This window comes from Zootermopsis nevadensis, unplaced genomic scaffold (genome assembly GCF_977971745.1).
Source record: "Zootermopsis nevadensis isolate Lab colony 2312 unplaced genomic scaffold, Znev_1.0 Znev_ptg000009l, whole genome shotgun sequence".
NCBI lineage: Eukaryota > Metazoa > Arthropoda > Insecta > Blattodea > Termopsidae > Zootermopsis > Zootermopsis nevadensis.
In genome coordinates this window covers 3,426,604-3,451,195 of record NW_028259141.1, presented here as the reverse complement: position 1 = coordinate 3,451,195, position 24,592 = coordinate 3,426,604, and the positions used below count along the sequence as shown (strand labels likewise).

The following is a 24,592-nucleotide window of genomic DNA, read 5'->3' as shown; positions in this document are numbered from 1 at the left end:
CAGTGCTTCAAAAACATTCGAGTGCACAAGAACTTGTCAGTGGGGCGCATTTTCATACACTTTTTATTCTTATCCACCAAACTACGTGCTTTATTCATCCGCCGGTCGAATGCGGTAAATTATATTACCACAAAAACCTTTCCGATATTTGGGTAACCCTACAAATTGTACGGCACTTTACTTTTGAGACATCTGGTGGCATCCGTGTTAGTCGACAGTAATACAGAATTAAGCTAGTATTGTGTTTCCAAACAATAAAATAGGATTTATGAATGGATTTAATGCTCGGAGCTTCTGAAAGTGCGTCGTTAAATAATCTATGAATAAATAAAAGTGCATGGCCTATTCTAACCACACAAAATCAGCAGATTAATTCGGAAACACCCGGTAGCTTACGGGCCTCATCATTGAACGTGCGTCCTTTAATACGCCCGTAAAAATGACCCCAGAAACCAACATCGTAACAGAGACTCGAACCGAGGACTGTGTATTCGTGTCCGTGACCTTAGACCCCGTAATTTCCTCTCCGAAAAGAAAGAATTTTGCCTTGGCGTCGATTTCTTCTCTTGGGTGCCTTCCCGTCAACAGAAACCATCTTTGTCGGGTCTCGAACTCAGTGTCGAGGCCTTCGTTTCCGAAATCTCCTCTTCGAAGCAAAAAACTCTGATCCCTTCTTCTGTCTCGCTTAGTTTCGGAGCCAAAGGAACCGCCCTTGACGGAAATCGAACTCAGGACACTTCTTCCAGAGTTCTTACCTTCCTGCGTTCTCTCACTGGTCAAAATGAATAATCGGGATTCGAAGGAAGGAAACATTTTCCCTGTCGCAGGGGCGATGGGTTCAACAGCGCCCGGGCCCCTCAAAAACCGTCTTTAAAATCAAAAAATAATAAAAAACACGACGTTATTTTTAAACAAGGGCAAATTAAACTGCAAAATTTACTTCAAGCCTCGTTTCATTATTTTTAAATTAATTTCCTTTTACATAGAAAATATTTAATATTAACTTTTGATTTCTTACAAATTATAACTTGGAGTAATCCAATTTGTATTTCTTTAACTACAAAGAATGTGTAAATATGAAACGCAGGTGTTCTTATAAAATACAAACACGTGCAACAATCTCGGCTGGCATGCCATAAGGTTCATTTCTCCGTCCTTATGCACGCTTGAATGAACCGTATTGCACTCCCTCTACTGACTGTTGCGTCACAGGTTATGTTGGTATAAATAGCAGGCAACAATCGGCTTTCGTCACTCTGGTTCGAATTGTGCTGCGAAGAGGTTTTGGATTAAGTGCTTCGAGAACGAGATACTTTTGTGTTGCCTTATTTCGCAAATAACTTTCGGAATAACTCGTGGATTTACGTTCTACGATTTAGTAACGATTTTGTGACAGTGTCTCGCACTCGCTCGATTAATATTTAAATTATGATTCAACCTTTGCTGCCTGTGGACATCGAGGTCTCCTGCTATTCACATAGGTGAGCCAAGGGTTTCCTTTTTAATATTATTGCTAATTACATGTACAGGTTATCATTTACAATTGTGAGAAGGGTTATTGCAGTGACGCGCTGTCTCTTACGAAAGTTCTTCCCTTCTGGAAGCTGCCGGTCTCCGCATTCCTGTTCGGAATCTGAGAGACTCTTCTCTGTTCAGTTGCAGCCCTTCGTTTAAAAATAGTCCTTTTGCTGGACGCTCATCAACTGGTGATGCTGTCTGCTGGGGCGTGCACGTGTTTGTAAGGAAGATGGCTTCCCGTAATCACATTTTACGAAATTCTATTTTATTTGATTTATTTAAATTATTATTACAAACATTTTTATTTGTGCATTAACGTCCTATGCACTCGTGTGTTGTTCGATAATCTCTTTCTTTGTAACCTTTTCAACTTGATTGTTGTGTTCGTCTCGCGTGCTGTATCTGTAATTGGCTATTGAATTTTTATTTGTAATTTCCTGTTTCATCGTGAGGATTGGTATGCAATTGTTAAACATTGTTGTTGTTGTGCTCCAAATACTGTCTGCATTTATGGTAAATAGTTCAATTTCTACAGCAATAGTAAAAAATTCGTAGCTCTTTTAATCCGAAGATGGTCCAAAGAATATTTAAGAATTCCGAATAGTCGCTGCTTACAGAGTAACCCTTAAACACGGAATGAAGCGTTAACTCGTGTACGAACTCGCACTCGGTTCGAAGTTTCGTGAAAACTGTGAAGTTCTTCTTGAAGTTCAGTGCGGAGCAACGAAGCTTAGTAGCTTATTGCTTTTGAGTTTGAAACGATGACGAACCAACTGACAAGTATAAAATCTTCATGTTAACTGAAGGAACGTAAATTCTGTTTCTGGGAATTGAAATCGAAGTTGCTTTCACCGAAAGTGCAGGAAACGTTTCTTTAATCCGATTTATCCTGCAGTGCGTCCAAGGATGAATAATACATACAAAATATCTTATCCCTGGATTAATTTTTAGTATAACAACAGACGCCACGGTGGTCTAGCGGTTAGAACGCTGGCCTTGTAATCCTGGGGTCTCGGGTTCGATTCCCGGCGGTGCCCGAATTTATAACTTGTGTTGGGCAAGGCCGTGGTCTAGGCAACACGGAGTTTTCCTCCGTGGCATCCCAACAATTACTCCATTCACACACAGAAGAAGGCAATGGCAAACCACTTCTGGATCATCTGCCAAGAACGTATATGAACAGGTCCCAGTCCGAGAAAAGTATGGAAGGATCCTGTTCATATGGACCTGTCGTCAGACAGAACACTAAATAAAAATAATAATAACAGACTAATCGATCGGTCAAAGAGCAAAATATTAATAATATAAATATAAGAATACGTAGTATAAATCTGTATTTGAATTTAAAGGGCACTGATGCTATAATAGCATTGGAAGGTAATAAGATGTATCTTTTTTGACTGCAGGTGCCTGAGGACCATGGAGAACGTTGAGACATTGATAGACGACCTGATTGGTGCTGGAAAGAAAGAAAAGTGTGGAGACCAAATATTAGCAGAACCTTTGTTTATGATATTAAATCATTTTGCTCGCATGGAGAAAGAACTGAGCGACCTTCGTGAGAGGAACAGAGACGTAGAGGATCTAAGAGCAAAAGTCAAGGACTTAGAGAATCAACACGTGATTGAGATGAGAATCACGCACGGAACCATAAACGGACTGATTCAGGTAGTCTCAAATATCATGGCCGAAAACGAGGATCTGAAACAGCAGATTCAGAGCTTTCGTGGCTGCCACCACCAGGAATTGGCGCCAGCCTCCAGTGAGAATTGGGACGAGGACTGCAGTGAGAACTGGGACGAGGACTGCAGCGGCCAGGGCGCTGACCAAGGCAGATTAGATGAGGCCGACCTTCCGAGGCTCAAAGACTTCGAGCCGCTCCAACTTCTGGGGACAGGAGGCAAGTACGATTTCTTGTAGTAAAAACTTCGCAAATTAACTGTGGATTTCTCTGCTTAGAAAATATGGCCCTGATTTTGTGAACCGCTCCAGTAGCAGTAAATCAGCTGAGACAACAGCAATGTAAGTGGAAAGAATGGAGCTTAACCTCCGTCTAGGAACACTCACAATGAATATTTTAGACGTCAGTTACAAGAGTTACTCCATTCAGACATTTGCTAATATGAACAAGTGTTGTAGGATCTAAACTCAGAGCCAAGTCTTGATTAATAATGTTCCATAAAATTAAGCGTCAGAATATCTGAGAACGTTTATTGCTTCAAGAAGATGGTTGCAAATAGCTCGGGATTTTGTTCTGCCGAGCCTAAGGCAATCAAAATTTTCTGTCAACGACACTTTTCTCTTTCTGATGACCGATGATTGACATTCTTCTTGAATGTCATCTGCGAAATGTTGTTAGTGGAAATCGAGCCCCTACTAAAGGTACAGGGCCAGAGGAGGGAACCCACATTCAGAAATAACCCGCTTCTTCCTTTGATGTAATTGATATTTTAATTTTCTGTTGTGATAACGCTCTACTAAAATATTTCACGATCACCGTTGATAAATGACCAATAGATGGCGATACATATTGTACCTTTTTTCCTTTAACATTTTCAAGCTGAAAATTAGAAATTACTAAAAATGCTGTAGACCGTACGCTCTTGAACAACATTTCTTTATGGTTGAATATTGATTAATCAGATTGTTGCATGGAATTGGTGTGACTGGGTCAGTGACCCTCCAAAGAAGATTCAAAGCATAAACATTATAGGAGTAAGTGTTTAACAAAAATAATTCTGATTATATATGATGTATTATTACACATAGAAAATATCGCAGAGCTAAGTGGGATTTCTTTCTGTTCGTGTCACCCGACACGGCCATTTATAGAAGCTACTTAAGATTCGGGCTCTGATCTTTCAGAACGACGACACTGGTGGCGAGTGGTTTAACTGCTTCTTGGATAATGGGCCTGTGCAGAACGTGTATCGAAAAATATTACCTTTAGTCATGAAGGCTTGATATTGCACACACAACGTTTTACAGAATTCATGCTTAGTGAAGAGAGAGGGTCTACAAATATCAGAGCCCTTGTTGAGGACATAGTAACAGGAAACATGATTGCGTGCTGTTCCAGGTTATGGAAAAGTATACCTAGTGCGGAAGGTCGGCGGCGTAGATGATGGCACTAAATATGCTTTAAAGACGCAAGACATTAACGAAATTATGTCTTGTGAGGCTTTCCGCCAGCAATATCGTACCGAACGAGAGTTACTCGAGAAGGGCCTGGAGGCTCCATTCATGGTTGGTCTCTATTATTCATTCGAGACACAATCGAACTTGTGCCTCGTACAAGGTGAGTACATTTGAGACGTGGAGTGAACAATACAGTTCACAGCAAACAAACCACCCCAAACCTAAATTTAGGAAAAATTTAATAAAATTTGTAACAAATAATTCACCACTATGCGCAAAAGTAAAATTCTGCAGTCTGAAAATTGATAACCACCTAAACTGGAAGAATCCTGCTGATCAAATGACTCTGAAGTAAAGTGTTACAGTCAGATACATGTTTCAGGTTGTCAGTATTGACACACTGAAATCAATTTCACCCACTATCAATCCATTATGAATCACAGAATAATTGTTGGGAGCAGATTAAAAAGGCATGATAATTCTTTTGGAGATTATTGTACTTATATGAATGATTAATCATCACAGTCATTAATGTGGTCCTATTAACAGTGGTTTCATTGTACAATTTTAATAATTTTTTGTCATAAAATCGATACTGATGCTTAGTTTTGCATTATTTTTGAAGCTTTCTAGTGTTCTGTCCCATCCTTGTATTTTAAGTATCGCTTGGCTTGTGTGGAATTCAGTACGTAAGTCGGGTCACTTGTAACTAGTCCATTATAACAGATTTCACACGGACTGCTTTAAAGGTAGAAATATTTTTTTCTAAGGGCAATGGTTTGTGGAATGCATGTAGCTAAATGTTGCGTCTTCTAGGTCAGTTCAGTTCGCTGCTCAGAGAGACAAGCTGTATGCATGTGAAAGTCTCCCACTGACTAATGTTTGTCACATCCCACATACATTTCGACTAACAAGTGCTGTGTATCGTGGTATTGACACATATTTGTTCTGTTCATCTTCTGTGAGTCATGTTTACAGAGGAGTGGACAGTGTACATAGTAGGCCTGTAAAAATAAATTCCACTGCCAGTTAAATGTTTTTATAACACAGCACGGACAGTGGCCACCATGTGGACCATAGGAAGAAGGGTAGGAGTAATATTTATCTTGACTGAAAACATCGTGTGAAGGGTGAACTATCTTTCAGTCTTTTGGAGAGCGTCATATGGCAGTAACACTGTTTTCTAACTGAATATACAGCAGAGTACTTTGCACTGTCCTCTGGTAGCAGTGAGTGTCCTTATGGTAACTAAGTTTTGTTATTATTGTTCCAGACTATTATGCAGGTGGCAACCTGTTTGATCTGTTGTGGGAGTTGGGAGGAATGTTTACAGTTGATGAATCAAGAATGTACCTGGCAGAAATCATTGAGGCTGTGGAGTATCTGCATAAGGTAGGCAAACAGTCCAACTGCAGTTCTCTGCAATCAAATGTGTAAGAAGGTACTATAAAACCTGAAAGTGCTTGATTGATTGTGTGGCTACAGAATTTCAATGCGTGATTTATTCACTGCATACCAATCATTTACGATTTCTGTGGGAAAAGTCTGAAATACTAAGAAAGTATAGTAATTGTAGCTTATTTCCTATGAATAATTCTTTCAGCTCTTATAGGGGCACATTTGATTAGCATTGTCATGTTTATGACGTCAACAACAATTTTCTTCTGTACTGTGATTGGCTGCCATGGAACTTGTATGTTATTCACTTTTAGCATAACAGTATGCGGTTGCGTGGTCCCATTAGGCAATCTGTACTCTCCAAAAACTGTGGTGACTTGGGGTGTGCCTGAGAAGAACTTGATCACTGGCAGGAGTGTGGCAACAGACCACACTAGGCACCATATTGATAGCTATGTGTCTTTCACCAGTCCTGTCTGCATTTTGTTCATTATCTCAGCTAATTACCTCGTGGTAAGAAGCGGCTGTATCACCATTAGCGTCAACCACGCACAGTAAAGAATTTGTCAACTAGGACTTTCTTAACTCAGACCATCATTATCTAATTTCTGGAAGTCTTTTCATTAATTAAAGAACTTTGACTGGTCGGATGTTTGGCATTTGAATCCAGAAAGTTTTATATCACATTAGCTGCAGTTCTGTAGTTCTCGCCTTCCGTGAAGGCCTCCATCTGTGCCACTCCTCGAGAAGCTAGAAGAGCCCCCCTCCCGCCTTCCCTCGCCTTGAATTGAGAAACTGAACGAGAATTATTTTAATAGTGTACTGTCCGTCTGGATACTGACATTTCCATTTACCCCTTTCTGTGAAGTCCCAGACTCTGTAAACTCCACTGTTGAAGCAGGGAAAGTTGACCAGGTTCATCATCTGAACAAAAACTGATAATTAAAAATAAATAACATCAAAATGGAGCATACACTTGAATATTCTGTAGAACATCCCCCTTTGACTCATTCGAGTTTTTATATTTGCATATGGGATTAATGACAACCCATGCTCTAACAAGTTCCGTTTCACTTTTGTTAGTTTCTTGTTCTCTTTCTACTCGTTTCCTTCGTACGCTCCAAATTCTAATGTGTCTGTTTCTGTACATATTTTGTGTAAAGTGCAGGACAATGCCAATGTATTACATTGAGTATTGTATTCTTGACTCTTATGATATAAACAAAATCTGAAATAAAAATGTACAATTGTCACTCAGGCTAATGTACGATATTACTTTTGAAAATAAATTAAATGGTTTGGGTGGTGATGGTAAAGGTGAAGCTTCTCTAGCGCCTCAAACACCTTCATGCCAACCCTGTGCACATAAGAAACAAGGTAGATCCTCACTCATAATCATGGTTGAAGCCACAGCTACAGTTCAGTTTGGTATTTAATTTTATCAATAACAGTAATAAATATGACAGCTTAGTTCAGGTGATATGTAGCAGAAAAGCAAAATACTGATACTGCATTTCACTACCACAATAAGAATGCAAAATATACCATATTTTATCCATTCTGTACAAGGAATTTATTTGTTAATTTGTCTCTTTCAGCTTAGAGTCATACACCGCGACCTAAAACCAGAAAATATATTGGTGGACATCCAAGGCCACATTGCTGTTGCGGATTATGGCCTGTGCAAACAGTTTGTCTGCTCTAAAGAGGTAAATATTATATCCACCTTATCTTTTGTTCAGTGTACGTACAAAGACACATGAGCTGTGGATGCAAGCGCTATGTGGACCGCTGTCCATCAGGCAGTGCCCTTTATTTGAGGGAAGTCAAAGTACAAGACCCATAAAGAGTCGACATGTTTCAGGTGCCTTAAATTTGACCAGTGTGTGTTTAAGTATAGTGTAACTAAAAGATGTCGCAAGGCCTGTGACTTTTACGGGATAAACTTGAAGTGTACGAGTATAATCTCTCCTGAAGTTTGGTAAGTAATTGCTGTTATTCTATTCAGAAGCCATTAATATCTTGTCTAGGATACCCAGCATTAGAGGTCTAAGAAGCTTAAACATGTGCCTTACTTTCAAAAAAAGGGTAATACTGGATACCGAAAGTTATAAGTCTTCTTTATTTCACACTACAGTCCTTGGTGGACCCTTTGGTCCTTAGTGTAAATAATAGTTGATGATAAATTTTGTGGCACGTACAGCCTACTGAGTAGTGTCGCAGTTAAAGGATATTACGTACAGTAGGTTGGATGTGTAGGTAGAGAAGAAATGCTGCAAAATATTTCTAGGTAAGTCTCTTGGAAAATGGCAGCTTCAGAAACCATTAAGGTTAAGAAGCATAGCATTAAGAGGGATGTTACAGAAATATATTTTGAAGGCAGGAGGTGAATGGAAGTCGCTCAGGACTGTGTCCAGTGGTGGTCTTCACTTTTTGATATGATCAATTTTCTTCTCTGTTACCAGACACTTTGTAGTTGTTTTGTGCCCCAAATTCCTGTCACAGTTACTAAAATTGTTGTTTCCATCTTCAGGGTGATCGTGCGTATTCGCAGTGTGGCACAAGTCAGTACATGGCGCCAGAGATATTCATCGGCGAAGGCTACAGCTATGTAAGTTTCTTGTCCATTAACAGTATGATAATAATGAGCTCTTGGTTTTATGTAACTGAACCTAACGCGTGATTAATGTAAACTAACAAGAAAACACATTATAATAATCTGAGGGTTTGGAGCCACAAGCAGTAACTTCATGGAATTTGTAAGGACACGTGCATAAACTAGTCGATACACATGACAGGCATTCAACTGAATGCGGTGCAGTCAGCTGCCTGGCATCTGGCATGATGACATGCATTCTTGTCATATAAAGGAATTTGAAAGCCAAGTACTAGCCAGTCACTGAAATTGAAATTAAGTGTTGTTTAGACTTTTTTCCTTATGTGACTCAGCATGAAAGTTGCTTTAAGTGTCTCCCTGTGTCGTGTTACACCCAAAAACAGAAAGAAAAATGGTGTAGCCATCACCAAACTTCAAGCTTCAAAGCCATGGAAATACTTCATGTTCTTTGGCTCACAGCTCCAAGTTACCAGTACGGCATTGTTAGTTTTGCTACATATCGAGTTCTCAGCTGTCTTTACTTGCCTGGGCTCCAGTGTTCATTGTTGCAATGTCGTAGACTTTTGCTGTGACCACGTAGTATGTAATTTGGTGGCGGCTACTTCAATGACTCATGTAAAGGATGAGATTCAAAAACAAAATATTCTGGGTGTACACGTGAGATGTATTCCATTTCGTGTCAGTCCTCACAACAAGGAATTCAGGGTTGACTGTAGCCAATTCTAACAAAGTGGAAGCCACTGTTGGCACTGCACAACATCCTGATGTACCCCCAAAAGAATCCTATAAGGGGATGAAGTTCATGTACACAACGTGGCCAAGTCATATTCCCACCCTTGTCAATAAAATTCTCTGAAAACTTTCGATTCAAGACTCTATCAGTTACTTGTAAAAATGTGGAGGAATTCTGTCTTGTTGCTACAGCGTGTCAATAGGACACTCTTCTTCCAAGATGGGCGGCGAGGGATTCCTCTGCTTAAGATGCCATTTTAACATCTGTGAGTGTAGCACATCTTGTGCAAAGATGGAAACTAAAGCAGCACGAATTAAAAACTTGCTCATATAAACTTCTCAAATGAAATTAGTTCATATTCCCCTGCCTCTCGGTTCACATTGAATTGGGATGCGTTACATGCTCACTCTCTGTATGAAAAAAGGACTTGACCTGAAACACAAAGAAATATTTGTGAAAACTTGTTGCAGTAGACAGTATTGTTGGAGGACGGCAGTTCAGAAGATATGAAGCGAACATAGAACATTTCTAGGTGTTTTCATTGCAAAACTATAGAAAAATGTTCCTGTTTGCTTTGCCTTTTTTGTCTGTCCTCTTCTATAGCAGTTTGATAAACTCTGAATGGGTTTTAATGGCTTTTGATAATTTTCTTGATTTGACTGTTGATGTCATTTATGTAGCTGTATAATGTCAGTTGTAAGCAGTGTTTAATAACGTGTTTTTACAAGGTTCTGACTGAGCACTCAAAGAAAACCACAACAAAATTCATCACAATCTCTGGCTGGCTAAGAATCAAACTGATAGTTGTAAGAAGTAGGTAAAGGAAGGAAAATCATTATCAAACTTAGGAATGAAGATATCCGTCTTCTGGGTTATTGCGCTGTGTAGTCTGATCGATGTTAACCAACGTTTCAGAGGTCATACTGCCTCCGTCATCAGGGCGATGAATATGCCAATAGGGTGTGAGGTGCTGAGTTTATAGGCCGGGAAGTGAAAGGTGTAGCCTGCCCCGAGCCAATGGGAGCACGTGGGCGAGAGTGGGAGAGGGAGAGAAAGTAGAGAGAGAAAGGTGAGTTTGGTTGTATGGATCAGGGCTCTGAAAAGGGCCATGTTAGTGGTCTGGTTGGTTCTGGCGGCGCACTCTTGCTCGCTCTCGGAGTCCTCGAAGTGTGTGAATAAGAGGCTTCCAGGACCGGCTCAGGTGAAGTCCATCTTCGACCAGACTACACAGCGCAATAACCCAGAAGACGGATATCTTCATACTCACCGCTGTGAGAACCTCAAGTCTTACAAACTTAGGAATGTTACACATTATCCTGGAGGCAAGAAACTAAGAAACAATTCACTCTAACCACAAATTTTCTGTTTGTGGAGAACCTTGTCGAAAATGTATAAGAGTGTGGTGAAACAGAAATGTCTGATTGCAGCTAATACCTGTAATTTTAATTGTTGCAGGAAGTGGACTGGTGGAGTGTTGGAGTCACTGCATTTGTAATGATGGTCGGGCACAGGCCCTTTGAATATGATGAACATCAAAATGATTCAGCACTTTGTTGGTAAGTATTTTGCATTTGGAAAGAGTTCTGATGTATGTGTTTGCTGTGAACATCATTTTCCTTTGAACACATTTCAGTACAAATTAGGTCATTGTTAATGGATGACCGTCTGTTGTCATGAGAGTAAAATTGGTGTACACGCTTGAAACCTGAGGAGAATTAACCATAGGCGGAGGAACCAAATGCAGTTCCAACTATGACCACAATCTTTAACGAAGGAAATTTGTGCTGGTCAGAGACTGAATGTAAGGGACAGATAGGAAGGGTTCCAGAAGCTGAACGCTTACAACGTTTAACATTGACCATTTTCCTTATCTCTTGCATGACCTATGTCAGAGATTTACATGAAAATCAGACATTGACTAGGCCACTTATGGCAGCTTTGAGAAGCATTACAAACATTAATTGTGAAAGCATGTTTAACAAGTACAGTCTTTTAAGGCAAATATAAGAATGAACCTCTCTCTTGCAGCAAAATATTGCATGACAAGCCTGACATACCTTTGTGGTTCTTGGACTGTGAAGTTGACCTTATTGAAAGAATGTTGAAGAAGAATCCAAGACTTCGCTTAGGTGGGGGGAAACGCGGAGCTCAAGAAATCAAAGAACATCCATTTTTTGACGTAAGTTCTTTTACCATATCTGTTATCATATACAATAGGGTGTATGTACACTTTTAAGTTCTAAACTGTGCCTAAGCAAATTAACAACAGTGGGAAGATCCACACAGTTTGAGTTTATTGACGCTGTTTCTAGACAATTTGATTCTTTAAATCTTCAGTCAGCAAAAATTGTGATGTACATCCCGAGCAGAACAACTTGCTTGTAACAGATGCCACATGCCTAAGACTGAGTGCATAGCAATATCACAGTAAAAGGTTTACTATCACGGTGCATAATGTACTGCTGTCTCATCAGTATTTTAGAAGGACTCTCAGTACTTTCCATAAAATTGCCAACAATTTACTTAAAACCTTGACTGCATGACTGTGTGTCTAATCTCTCTCCCAGTAAGTGCAATATTTTGAAATAAATTGAATTACGGACTAAAATTTGTAGCCAAACTCAAGCATGTATTTCAATATCCTTGTACTTTCAGCACAACTAAAGAATCTTTTAAAATGTGGTGCTCTCACTTCTACTATACCAAGTTTTACTTTGCAATTAGTATTCTGGTACATATTAGTAATGTTTGTGCTTCGTCCTACAGGGCATAAACTGGGGCGACGTGTCAAAAAGGCAGTTACGGATGCCACATTCTCTGGATTTTGAGTGGGAGGGCGTCAGTGACATTAAACATCTTGGAGAGGACGAGGTGTCATTTCTGTCGCCAGGCGATAAGAGTGGCAACAACGAGGTGAGGGAAAGTGATTTGTCTGAAGTTCTGTTATGATTTGCATAGCAATAAGGTTTATTAGCAGTGCCAAATGTTGCACTATACCAACTATAACGCTTTTACGGTCTTAAAATGTAATGATGTTGTGTTTGTCCTAAGGCCTTGGCTAGTATTTGCGTGTGTGAATGTGTATTGTTTTATTGTAACTGACATCTTCACATTCCCAAAAGACATTCCTTGCTCTTGACATCCCGTCACTTTTAGTTTGGGTGGGTGGGGTGGATTGAATTCATGTGCTGAGGATAGGGTCCAGTGGCTGACTTACGAACAGAATGAAGAATTTTCAGGTTTCATAAAAGCAAAGCATTTTTATTAGCTGATCTAATATTAGTTTCTCAGGAAGGAGACTGTTCCACGGAGTTAGTTTATTATGGGCCAAAATAGAAACAAATATAAGTGCATATATTATTACCAATTTAGATCACAAAAATTGGTTAATACAGAATGAACCAAAATGTTTCAGTGGTTTGTGTCTTTGAATATAGTAAACTAAAGAAAGAAAGAAGGAAACAGCAGAAATTAAATTTCAAAACTTTATTAAACTCCTGTAACAACAAACACTGCAGAGTTAAGTGGGAAATTTTAACATGGAGTAGCAGGACATTGAGATAAATGACTCGCAATCATCTGCAGTGAACTGAAGTAAGGTAACTCAAAGAATTTTGAGATGTAGGTCTGTAAGTCAATTGTTCACAGAGTGAAAGTTGCTTCTGAATTACAGCATCCCAATGACGTAATTTCTGGTTGATGACTCTCAGAATACAAAATGAGATGAACAGAGCATGTACAAAATTAATTTTCATTGCCTTAAAATTTTTTGGTACACAGTCCCATTATCATAATCTCTTAATTAAGACATCTGTTTTTATTTAACACAATGGCAGGTGTCCTTTCTTTGTTTCTTTCTTGTTTCCTTCATCCCATGCCTTATTCTATACCCTGTTTTTTGAAGGAGACAGCCTTGTTGCAGTGTTATTAGAAAGGCTGACTGTCAGCTAGCTCTTAGTGTGTTAATGCATCACATATACAGTGGCAGCACTGTATCTACATACTAAGCGCTTGAAAGAAGAGCAGCGTTACTTTACTGTTTACATTTTATCATCTTCTTTTAATAAGACATACTTTATTATCTTATCAACATCATATTAGGTAAGTTCCAGTACATTTGAATTTACTTGCTATTTTTTTAATTTTGTTATTGGTATTGCAGGCATGCTCTTACATCAATCCAGGCTTGAAGGCTAATGGATCGCAAAGAAGAAGAAATTCTCGGCAATTCTGAAGTTTTGGCTCCTTCAGTTTATTGGAATTGAGCTTGTAACATAACCAATTTTATATTTATTTTAATTTTGTACAATAAATGATATTTACCATTGAAACATACACTTGAATATAAACAGATTATTGGATAAACAGCTACATGTTTAACCATTTTTATAATTTTTAAGTTTTTCCAAAATATATTCTTATATCTGTGTGTGTGTCATCAGTTGACTGTCGCAGTAGTATGCAGCAATGAAGACAATTATGTGACATTACTAAATACTTGTAGGAAAACTATTGCAGTTAGAACTCCATTCTTCACAGGCTGCATCCATCAGACTAAGACGCAAAACATTCAGAATCAGTTCCTTTGCAATTTTCAATCCACTCAAACTGTCGGCAAATTACTGTAGTTGAGGCAACATGCTTTATTTCCTATGGCACCGTGTTTTGGCTTTCTCAGGAACACAAAGGGAATGGGTGGAAAGCCTGGAAACAAAACTACAGTGTTAAGGGAATCATTCTTTAAAAGGAATTGTTTCCAATATATCGTGGTATGAAGGATTATCAAGAGGGGCAAAAGTTGCGCCGATCACAAGTAGTGAAGGCAGAGGCAGACACATGATGGGTTGAATAACTGCAAAGAAACTGCTGCTGACACTCAGGAACATGCGAGTTAATACAAAAGAACACCTTACATAAAATGAATGCACTTCTCATAATAAACAATGCTCGAGAAGCAAACAATACTTGCTGAAACAGAACACAGCAGAAATGTAATTAAGAGTGCAGTAGTTCCAGTGATCTTTTGTTGCTAAGTACTCACTTACCATTCTGTCAGTAAATGACTTTCTGGGTTACCTCTTAGATGGTTTAAGTGAGCAGGTATTTTTTATTTTAATATTGGTATACAGTAAATATCTCTCTGTATTCATTTTACCTCTACTTAAGTGTTGCAATTTTATAGTTCTTGGAAGGTGTTGATGGCAGAAGCAGACCTCTGGATGGAGGAACTTGATATAACGATACTAAGTGTTTCGCTTTGTTCCCTCTAGAAAGATCTGAAGAGTTTCTGGTCATTAGATACCAAAATGCAGTGAAATCTATGACCGATATGCTGATGGCAATAATGAATGGACACTGCAAAAGGTGTCATAATACTGCAATGTTGTCTGCTGTTATACCATAATTAAATGTTTTGATGAAATTACAGTAATTCCAGTACAGTCTTTCACAGCTAAGAGTTTTAACTCTGTGTTGCTGCTTTTTCAACGTGAACATGGCCTTTGCAGTTGTTCCCTCCTTGAGAACTTTAAGTGCGTCTTCATACTGGCAACAAAGAGTTTGTCTTGATGCCAAGTTTTTCATACTCCAGATGCATTCATACGCCAGGCGATGAAATTAATTATGTGTCATGACACAATAATATGAAGAATAAATGCAGATTAATTGCCTGACACCTGCAATAGATAATATATGTGCATGCATTTCAATTAAGGATTGTGATCTACTCCTAAAATCAATCCAAGATGAATCTCGTATAAACAAATGGTCACAGGTGCCTTGTGAGAGGCTGCAGCAATGAAGCATCAGTTCGAAAGTAATATCTGGATGGGAATAATTGGCGATCACATTAAGAGTTAGTGTTAAAACTCTTAGGGTGTCTTATGTACATTTTCAGTAGAATTACCTTGAATACTATTGGCTGTACCATTGACAGTGTAAAAAACTGTGGTTTACGCAAGGCTAAGCTCCTGTTCATTTTACCTGCAACATAAAGTGGCTTCTGGCCTCTCATCACACACATTGATGGATGAGATAAACCAAATTGACTTTGTGGCCTCTGTGGCCCGATTTCACATCTACCAACTCCTACCTGTGGGGGAATCTGAACGGCATAATTTTGTTGGAAAGAGTCAACATGAATTACTACCTTTGGCATTTGATTCAGTGGCTGGGACAACAGTAGCACATATGACTGGAATTTTTCATTGCACTACTATCAGGAATTCTTGGTGCATCAGTGGTCATTTATGCACTCAATGGAAGAAGCAGCATTTTCAGAAAAGAATTGGGGGGGGGGGGGAGTCTTTTTAAAAGTTAAGATGCTGTTAAACTATGCTTAAGTACAAAAATGAATGTGCTTTTAATAAGCTGTTTTACTTGTCTCATTTGATTTACTGATGCTTCCAAGTCTCACTAATCAAGTGGTTGCAACCCTATGTTTATAATAATTTTCTGAGTTTGCTTTAAGAAAAAAACACAATCATTATGTTTGATGCATACAATTAAGAAGAACCAACTATTTGGTCATTTCTAATTATCTGCATAAGTTACCCAAAACACTGATCTAGAAGACATCCTATTGTTATATTTCAGAAGAATTATATAAGTGCTTAATGATGCACTTGCCAATAATTTGTGTCGTAAAAGAGCTTACCTTTTCCTCCATATATTTTTACAGTACCATTTTATGTACAAACTTTCATATAAAGTATCCTCAATGACTTTCATGTAGTCGGGTTATCTTGCATGAGGCATCTTTGCAGATTACAGACGTTTAAAATACCACTTGTTAATATATCCACTTAACCAGTCAAGTGCAGGAGACTACGAGTTGCATTTGAGAAATCACTATTTCCAGCCAAAGAGTGGAGGACATATTCTTTAAAACTGAAATCAATGTTCTTCCTCTCCAATTGTGCAGACAATTAAAAAGGAAATTTCCCACATGCCTGTTTCAATCACATTTACATTGGGAGAATAACAGGGACATGACTGGAACCTGCAGCAAACATTCTAGGTGTTGAACGGTGCAGCTTGTTGTTTTCCTAATCATGTTGAATGTTTTCAAAAGATGTTTACAGTAGGAAGAAACAATCAGCATTCTAATACACAGAGTTTAAAACTAAGACTTTTTCTCTCTATAACTTTAAAATAACATTTTGTACTGTGATGTTTCCTTTGGTACAATGAGAGGTCTAAATACAAATTTATAGAATCAAAACTCTATCCAAGAAGACATTCTAAGAAGAAGATTCTAGATTTGGTGTGGTAGGAATAAGATTCATATTCGAAAATAAATTAGGATTTGATTAGCCAAGAACTTCATTGCGTCTTCAGTTTCCCACGCATAAGGTCAATATGAATGTAAATTTCTCTTTGCATAAGAATCATGGTTTGAGGTTGTCTCAGCAGTAGATGGAAGTGAGTGATCAGCTTCATTCTCCAGGTGATATACATTGTGAAAAGGAACTCAAGGACTGAGTAGGAGATTGGGTGGACTGCAGAGCTGGCCTGGATGTTGTTGATGAGAAAATTCCTGCTCTTTTCATGAATGGAATCCCAGTTATCCATCATGCCCATTCCATCCAGGCTCCTACATTGAGAAATGGGGGTTCATGAATGTAGTTGCATTACTGTCTTATTCAGCAGCTAAAATTGCAAGGAACTTTATCACAACACCTTCAAAATGTGTTGTATTGGTACATAGATCTCTGTCATGCCCTCCTCTTTCGTTCTGCTTAACACCTCATCATGCTTTCTTGTAATTAAAAAACACATTTATGCGATTCTGAATGACACGATTGGTTTTTAACGACAAAATGTCAGTGTTTTAATTTAATTTGCATTTAAATTGGTGTTCCTGTTGAATACCAGGGTGGTATTTGTGAATGAGCAAGGTTAACAGTTGTGGATTCATAACCTTAAAACTTCCTAATTTTCATCAAGCCTGTCCTGTTCTTCCTGATGCTTCCAACGATTCTGTACAAATCTTTACAATTTGGTGACTAATTACATGAGGTAAGTTAAAATGGTGTGTGTTACTAGTAAGTCAATATGTGTGAAATTCCAACTTCATGGCAGGTTAGGTGAGTTAGTTCAATTGAAAAAGTTTGATAGGCTTACAAAAAGTAAATAAACCTCAAAAATAATAACGGGTAAACGTGGTCATTAACTGCAAGAATATTTCTGATATTTCTTTCATACTCTTTAAGATATTTACAAGTTGTCTTGGACCCAAAATTCAAAAGCTATGGTTGGCAAAGGAATAAACCAACCAGTGAATCGGAATGCAGGATGCGAGTGATAGCAAGGGAATGAAGGAAGCTGATGGTCATACTCATACAAGAGGCATATAGTATATTCGTTGCAAGGCTGTTATACTTTTATCCGCATTAATGAGATGAAAAGGGAAATACACATCTTTACGTGGGGCACTGAAATGGTAGAGTGAGTACTTTATAGTGACATAACTATTGCTCTGTAACAGGAAACATGCTATTATGGTATAAAATTTAGGTTAAAACTTTGTTAGTTTTGATTTTAAAAGTAATTAGTTGTGTTGATATTACTGGTCCCGCTATTTAAGTAAAGAGCTTGCTTATATTTGCATGATGTTTTGATGCCTTTAGTTATCCATACATTGGTTTCAGACAATTTTTTCTGTCTCAGTAGCAAAACTTTTTTCAAATATGATTAAAAAGATGTTTAGAAAAGAACTGAACTTCGAATCTATATCACGATCACTGAGTATTAATTTCCAGTCTTCACTACCGATTCGTATAAATTCATTTATAAAGTGACTTCATTTATCACTCCAGTTACCTTTTTATCATTGCAAAAGTTAGAAATACGTTTATGCTTTTTATAACTAATAGCTGAGCATCATGATCAGACAGCCCATTTATTACCGGTTTAATTGAAATGAGTTCTAACCTGAAACTATCTACAAAAATATTAACAACGGCAGAGTTGGAGCTATTAAGATTAAATGTTACTGAAAGAGAATTTAGACATTTCTTACGGCAGCTTTCAGAGAGATAGTCAACATTTATATCCCCACAGAAACAAATTCCGTTTTCGGTTTGAAAAGGTAGTCTATAATGCTGTTTAACTTGTTAATAAATGTTTCAGAGTCACCTGTTGGTGCTCAGTATATTGCTATAAAACAATTTAGACAAATTAGTATCAAATTGTACAGCACGGCATTCTACGATTACATTATTACAATATCCTATTTCAGGTAGTGTCTTCCCACACGTTGTTGGAATCGACTAGGATTCAAAATATTTCTTTGTACGTCAAGAGTCCGTTCGACTCTATCACGGAGATATTTAGTGACTTCGTAATAGATAGAGACGAAAATCTTGGTGGCTTTGGTTGCTCTCCTCTGAGTTGTAACGCCGTGCAGTGTGGAAGAAGCTTACCAAGGTTTAAGTGGTCCTAGCTGCCATCATCATCGCCTTGTTCGTAAAGGCAGCAAGGACATATGAAATCTTGGTAAACCCGCGAACCCAGCGTTTTGAAATCGTAATACCCAACTTAGTGTCTTACGTTGGCAATAGTATCCTGCCACACTGCTGACTGTTTCCGAGAGCACTCTGGTGGCAAGAACAGTTGGAAACACCTGCTATTTGGCCCAACCATTTAGTTTAGCTGCTTCTCTGCAGCCATTACGGTGCTTTGGAGATTTCTAACCTAACTGTTAAAGTTTAAGGCATTTTCTGCTGTCTTTCTGCCTTCTTTAATTCTGTGTTTGAATTTGAAGAGAATATAAAAGACAGCTTCAGCTAAACTCTCGCCTTTTCTTTTTTTTTTACCTTTCCCTCCCTCCCGTGTCGTGGTGATAGAGTAGTATTCGAACTTCGTGTTAGTTTACTAGCTCTCACCCAGAGTAAATTGCTCGACCTGCAAACGCGCCTGATTCTTTCCATAATCTGGTGCTAAGGAAGAGCATACACACCCATTCTCTTATTTTTATATGTGTTGTATTTATGTGCATTATGTATATGTGTTGTATTTATGTGCATTATGTATTTGCCAGTAAAATGTAACAATTTAATCAAAGCAAGGAAGTTCGTTACTGCCACTAAAGTTTGTGTGTTATATTAAAGCCAAATAACTTTGAGAGAAACTGCTCCAGTGCCACTTTGCCTACCACAAATCTCCAGGATGATCTGACATGCGACTGGTATGAGAGCCAAGACAAAGTTTTTTCAATGATAAAACCTTGCACATTCTCTGGATGATGCTAAATTCTTAATCCACTTTCAAAGCAATAGCATAAAATAAGTATAGATATGCAATGAGTACACCAAACTAGACGTCTGTTTTCAGATCATATCATGTATTGAAACCTTATTAAATAAATATGAAAAGGGTAATGGTTATTGTTTTCAGTTGTGTGGCTAGTAGTGTGCTACCAGTCTGCTAAAATTTGAGGAATACGTGATGTTTTCTTGTCTGCTTTCCATACAAGCTTTACTGTTTGCTGGAATGTGGCTATCAATTATGCAGCCTGAATGCTACACCATTTGATCACATTTTCATGCACTAGAGGAGCAGAATGTTTCATCACTAGACCAGAGGTTCCAGCCATCGCATTCATGCTTGCTTCAGAGAAGAAAAAAAGAGAATTTGCCGTTTAAGCACAGAACGACTGTGACTCAGTTGAGCTGTGTTGTGTCCAGGTACTTCTCCTTTCACAAAAGATTCTTGTAATGATGGCAAATTAGCCCCTTTGTTTTAAGAATATTATTTTTGTTATCCTTATACTTTTTGGTACTAAAGAGTGAGTTTGTGGGAAGTAGATAAAAATGTTATTAAAGATATTTTTAGAAGAAACCGTTGTTAAGAAGAAAATGAAAATAATACAATATGGGAGACTCAGCCCACCTTCACCCAGCCTTAAGAATGTATGTAAGGACAAGTAAAGAAATGTACTCCAGGAATTTTATGTTTTGCTGCATTACCCATGGTTAATGGCTTGGAATAATCTGAAAAAACTGCCTAGATGGCCATGCTTGCTGCTTGAAGAAAGTCTAAATATTTCTATTTGAGGTGCCTCTCCTAACCTCGTAACTTCACAAAAAATAAAAAAATATAATGGAGAAATGTTTAGATGATTGAAAGGGTTGTCTGTTGCCATTTAGAGGTTATTGTAAATATGAATCACTCCTTGATAGAGGCAACTATATAGAATCTTCGCAACTGCTAGAAGATTATGATCATCTCCTGAGTGACCACTTAGAGGCAGCCACTGTTTTCAAGGGCACATCTTCGGTCTTTCAGAATGATTATATGAAAGCCGTCCATGAAGTGATCTAGATGGCATTTTATAGCAGATATAAGAACCACTTAATAAAGGATGAAACTTTAGATATTATTTTCATATTGATGTACATTCATGATGGTAAGAGGTTTTCTGCTAAAACACTTTCTTTATCTGGTTTTTAAATGCTGACATTTTGTTTCATGTAATTGCAGAAGGTGTGATTATAGATTACATCCACAAAATAAGAGAATTTCAGTCACCTACAAAATGATCATGACAAAGTGTTCTCACGTCTGTGACCCAACTCAAAGCAATGAAGAGGGTAAAATTGCACATGGGATATTCTGTAGGGGGAAAGTGCAGAATACTTTTTCACAAAATTATTGAGAACCAAATCGGTCATCTGTCAGCTTCTCTCTGAAGCAGTGAAATATTTGATCTTCTAGTTTACTAAATATGTAGATCAAATTATCCAATGGCAGTAGCTTGAGTAGCAGTCAGTTTGGCACTATACGAACTAACATTGCAGTAATACAGGGAAGATTAGTGTGGCCCCTGCACAAGGATTACATGGAAGATCGTGAAGCGTTTCGTAATTTTAATGTATTGTTAAAACTAATATCTCACTGTTTACAGTGGGCATTATAGTTTATCATATAACAACAAATGTAACTTGACTACAGGTCATAATTGATTTTGTTAGGTGAACGTTATTTGGAGAAAGTTTAAATACTGATCAATGAATGAGAGCCTGAGTGACATACTAGTACAGTATTGCCCAAAATAGGGTCTCCTTTGTGATTCATGACTTACAATATTCCTCAGTCCTGGGAAATTTCAGGACAACAATTTAAAGTAGGCCACACCTGCTGCCTCATCCTGCCACATCACTGAATCCAGACATCTTTTCGTCAGAAATTTACATGTCTGCACAAATTACCTGAACATCCAGATTATTGAGTATTTAGAATTGCCGCATTTCCACACTGGTCAGTTTTGGCCTCACTATTAACTGTACTTCAACATTAGACACTGCACAGCAGCTTTTATGTTTACCTTCTCATTTCAGGAGACAGACATACATAGAGACGATATGTTTGCAGATGTCGACACATTTCCTACATTAATTAGTTTGTATCTACTGAAGCGAATGTAGTTCTAGCATTCAATTTAATGTCTCTTATATTTGTCACCAGTTCTTGCTGTCTTTGTGTTCATTTCAACATCACACTAATTTTGAACATTGTCCATTGTTCGACATATATACATTTGAATGTTAGTTCTACTCATTTCTTGTGATGACTGGGTATTGGCTGCAGCAGTTGGGATCGTACCATGAACCCTACCAATACCAAAATACCTTAGGATCGTACCACGAACCCTTTCAGTACCAAAATACCTTTTAATATTAAACTTGTGTCTTAACTAACAGACTATTCTAGAATTCTAAGATGGGGTGCAGCATTGAGGTTCAAAACACAGTATTTGTCTTAATTAAGAGTTATTAACCTTCACCAGCGATGTGTTATGGAATATGTGAGGTCTAACTGGCCATATGTCAGAGCAGCTTGCCATAAATTATTAAACACCAGAGTCAATGTTCAGGAGTAGAGACTTAAACTTAAACACCAAGTTAAGACTACTCAGATGTTATATTCTCTCTGCTTTTATATGGCGCTGAATCGTGGACGTTGACTGAAGCTTCTTCAAAAATGTGGAGGCCTTCGAAATGTGCTTGTACTGACGTATTCTCAGAATTTCCTGGATTGACCGTGTAACCAACAAAAAAGTTCTCGAGAAACTCCGCAAAGACGTCGAGGTTGTTAAAAACATAAAGAAGAGAAAGTTGGAATTTTTCGGTCATATCATGAGAATTAGTGACTGATACATGCAGCTTCTACTGATAATCCGGGGAAAAGTATTCGGGAAGAGGGGACCTGGCAGGCAAAGAATCTCCTGTCTTCAGAACCTAGAAACTTGGTTCTCGATGTCCCCTGGAGGGCTGTCTGAAGTAGTAGCCAGTAAAGCTCAAATTGCTCTGTTGATCGCCAACATCCAGAATGGATAGGCACTTTAAGAAGAAGAAGAAGAGTCAATGCTTGGCCTGCACTCATGTAGTATGGGAGGTTTAAATATCTTATTCCCATAATGGGAAAGGCTAAAAGTTTCTTTCTGTGTTGGATTAGATTTGTAGTGCAGTGTCATCATAGATTGGATATAAGAATTTGATCTTGTAAATCCATGGCTGTTATATTTGCCATGGCCAGGCCACATGACATTTTAAAAAAAACATTTTGTGTAAGCAAAATTTGTGCGCTTATTTAGAGACAGAATATGGGACCTAGTAAGAAAGAAAACAGGTCTCTGGTAATTTACAATTTACAATAAAAGTAGTGGGAAAGGAAAGTACACACACAAGCATGTACTCAGGGGGCTAGAAGATGTGCAAATGATAAAAGATCGTCATCTGGAAATTTGAGGATGTCGGGGAATACGGAATATAGGACTTGAGTTGTGTGTAACAAAGAAAAGGCTATCATTATTTATTTTCTAAATAAAGTTTATATCATTTGATTAAATGAATTAATTTCCCTTATGCCACTGATGATGACCTCTTGAGGTTGAAACGTGTATGGCAATAGTGTCTTTTTTATAGTGTTAATAGTTGTTTGTTTGCTTATTTTATATTCTAATCACTATTTGTTACCAAAGGATAATATACTAACCTTGTCTAGGAAACTTCAGATGATACATGCTAGGAATATGTGAAGTACATAAGTGTGTTTTGTTTCCAACAAGTGTCTTGGTTGAGTTTGAGGGCTTGAATCTTATCACTCACCCCCATGTAGTGCCAATAGTAAAAATGTATGGATCTATAGTTCCATTTTGTCATATCTGATCATAGGTTGATTGGTTAAAGCACATGGATATGTTCTCATACCTTAGTCATCAATAAAGTACACGAATAACTCCACCGTCTTTACCTTTTTCATAAACTGAGCCACGGGTGGGACTTCAAAGATACAGGTAGATTCTCACAGTTAGTAGGAAACCTCAGGGAAATGACAAATGCATGTAAGGAAAGTATTAAGTATTATGTAAGACTTGAGGTTCTCACAGCGGTGAGTATGAAGATTTCCGTCTTCTGGGTTGTTGTGCTGTGTAGTCTGGTCGATGTTAACCATGACAGAGGCAGTATGACCTCTGAAACATAGGTTAACATCGACCAGACTACACAGCACAACAACCCAGAAGACGGAAATCTATTAAGTATTACTGTGTAGGTTTGGAAATTCATTCCTGCATTGTAATCGTCACAGGTCGATGATTGTGATGCCTTTAAGGACTATATATGCTAGTTATGCTGTGCCCAGGTGTTGATCAACACTGCTTCAGGCTCATTCAGACTCTACATAAAAGGCAAGAAGTAATTATAGTTTGTGGATATGTTATCCCTACAGGAACAAAAATCAAATTTTTATAATGCTGTTTCTCCTGTGGAGTGTTTAGCAGCAACTTTTAAGTAACCATGTCACTTCACAGTCTTACTTTCAAAATTACAAAGCAGTTCAGGAGAAATGTGTTCAGAACAATATGTTTACTATTTGTAGAATGAATGAAGTATTTGCATGGCAGCCTTCCAGAGGGAACCCAGCTGTCATAATCCTGAACATGGAACTACATACATACTTCTTTATTACATTCCATGAATCCATAAGTTAGTCAGATGACCATACAAGTCATACTGTTATATAAATGTCACAAAATACAAACAAAGTGTTCACATAAAGTAGAGATAAGTTCACACAATCCATGATAAGACGCATTTAAAAAAGTTTTACTTCTTGACAAGGATGTGTGCTCTGGCAATGAAGATAATTTAAGCAGGATGCAATAACTACTATAATGACTGGCA

At 38.0% G+C, this 24,592-nt stretch overlaps 1 protein-coding gene, 2 long non-coding RNA genes and 1 other non-coding gene across 4 annotated transcripts; 3 read left to right on the top strand and 1 right to left on the bottom strand.

Moving 5' to 3' along the window:
* Positions 1–1,327: 1,327 nt before the first annotated feature.
* Positions 1,328–13,739, top strand: LOC147874363 (uncharacterized). The gene is made up of 10 exons (XM_087345478.1): positions 1,328–1,481; positions 2,925–3,418; positions 4,598–4,816; positions 5,930–6,048; positions 7,653–7,763; positions 8,588–8,665; positions 10,860–10,960; positions 11,433–11,583; positions 12,171–12,317; positions 13,567–13,739. Exons 1-10 carry the CDS (start codon positions 1,429–1,431, stop codon positions 13,636–13,638), a joined length of 1,545 nt encoding a protein of 514 aa, XP_087201604.1. The 5' UTR covers positions 1,328–1,428; the 3' UTR covers positions 13,639–13,739.
* Positions 12,645–18,956, bottom strand: LOC147874362 (uncharacterized). Its single transcript, XR_015534282.1, has 2 exons — positions 18,830–18,956; positions 12,645–15,079 (listed from the first exon to the last, which is right to left on the bottom strand). It is a non-coding gene; the product is annotated as an uncharacterized LOC147874362 (long non-coding RNA).
* A 22-nt stretch (positions 18,957–18,978) lies between these two features.
* LOC147874360 (uncharacterized) lies at positions 18,979–23,648 on the top strand. Its single transcript, XR_015534281.1, has 2 exons — positions 18,979–20,092; positions 22,378–23,648. It is a non-coding gene; the product is annotated as an uncharacterized LOC147874360 (long non-coding RNA).
* LOC147874361 (U6 spliceosomal RNA) lies at positions 21,170–21,276 on the top strand. Its single transcript, XR_015534370.1, has one exon. It is a non-coding gene; the product is annotated as a U6 spliceosomal RNA (small nuclear RNA).
* Positions 23,649–24,592: the final 944 nt, after the last annotated feature.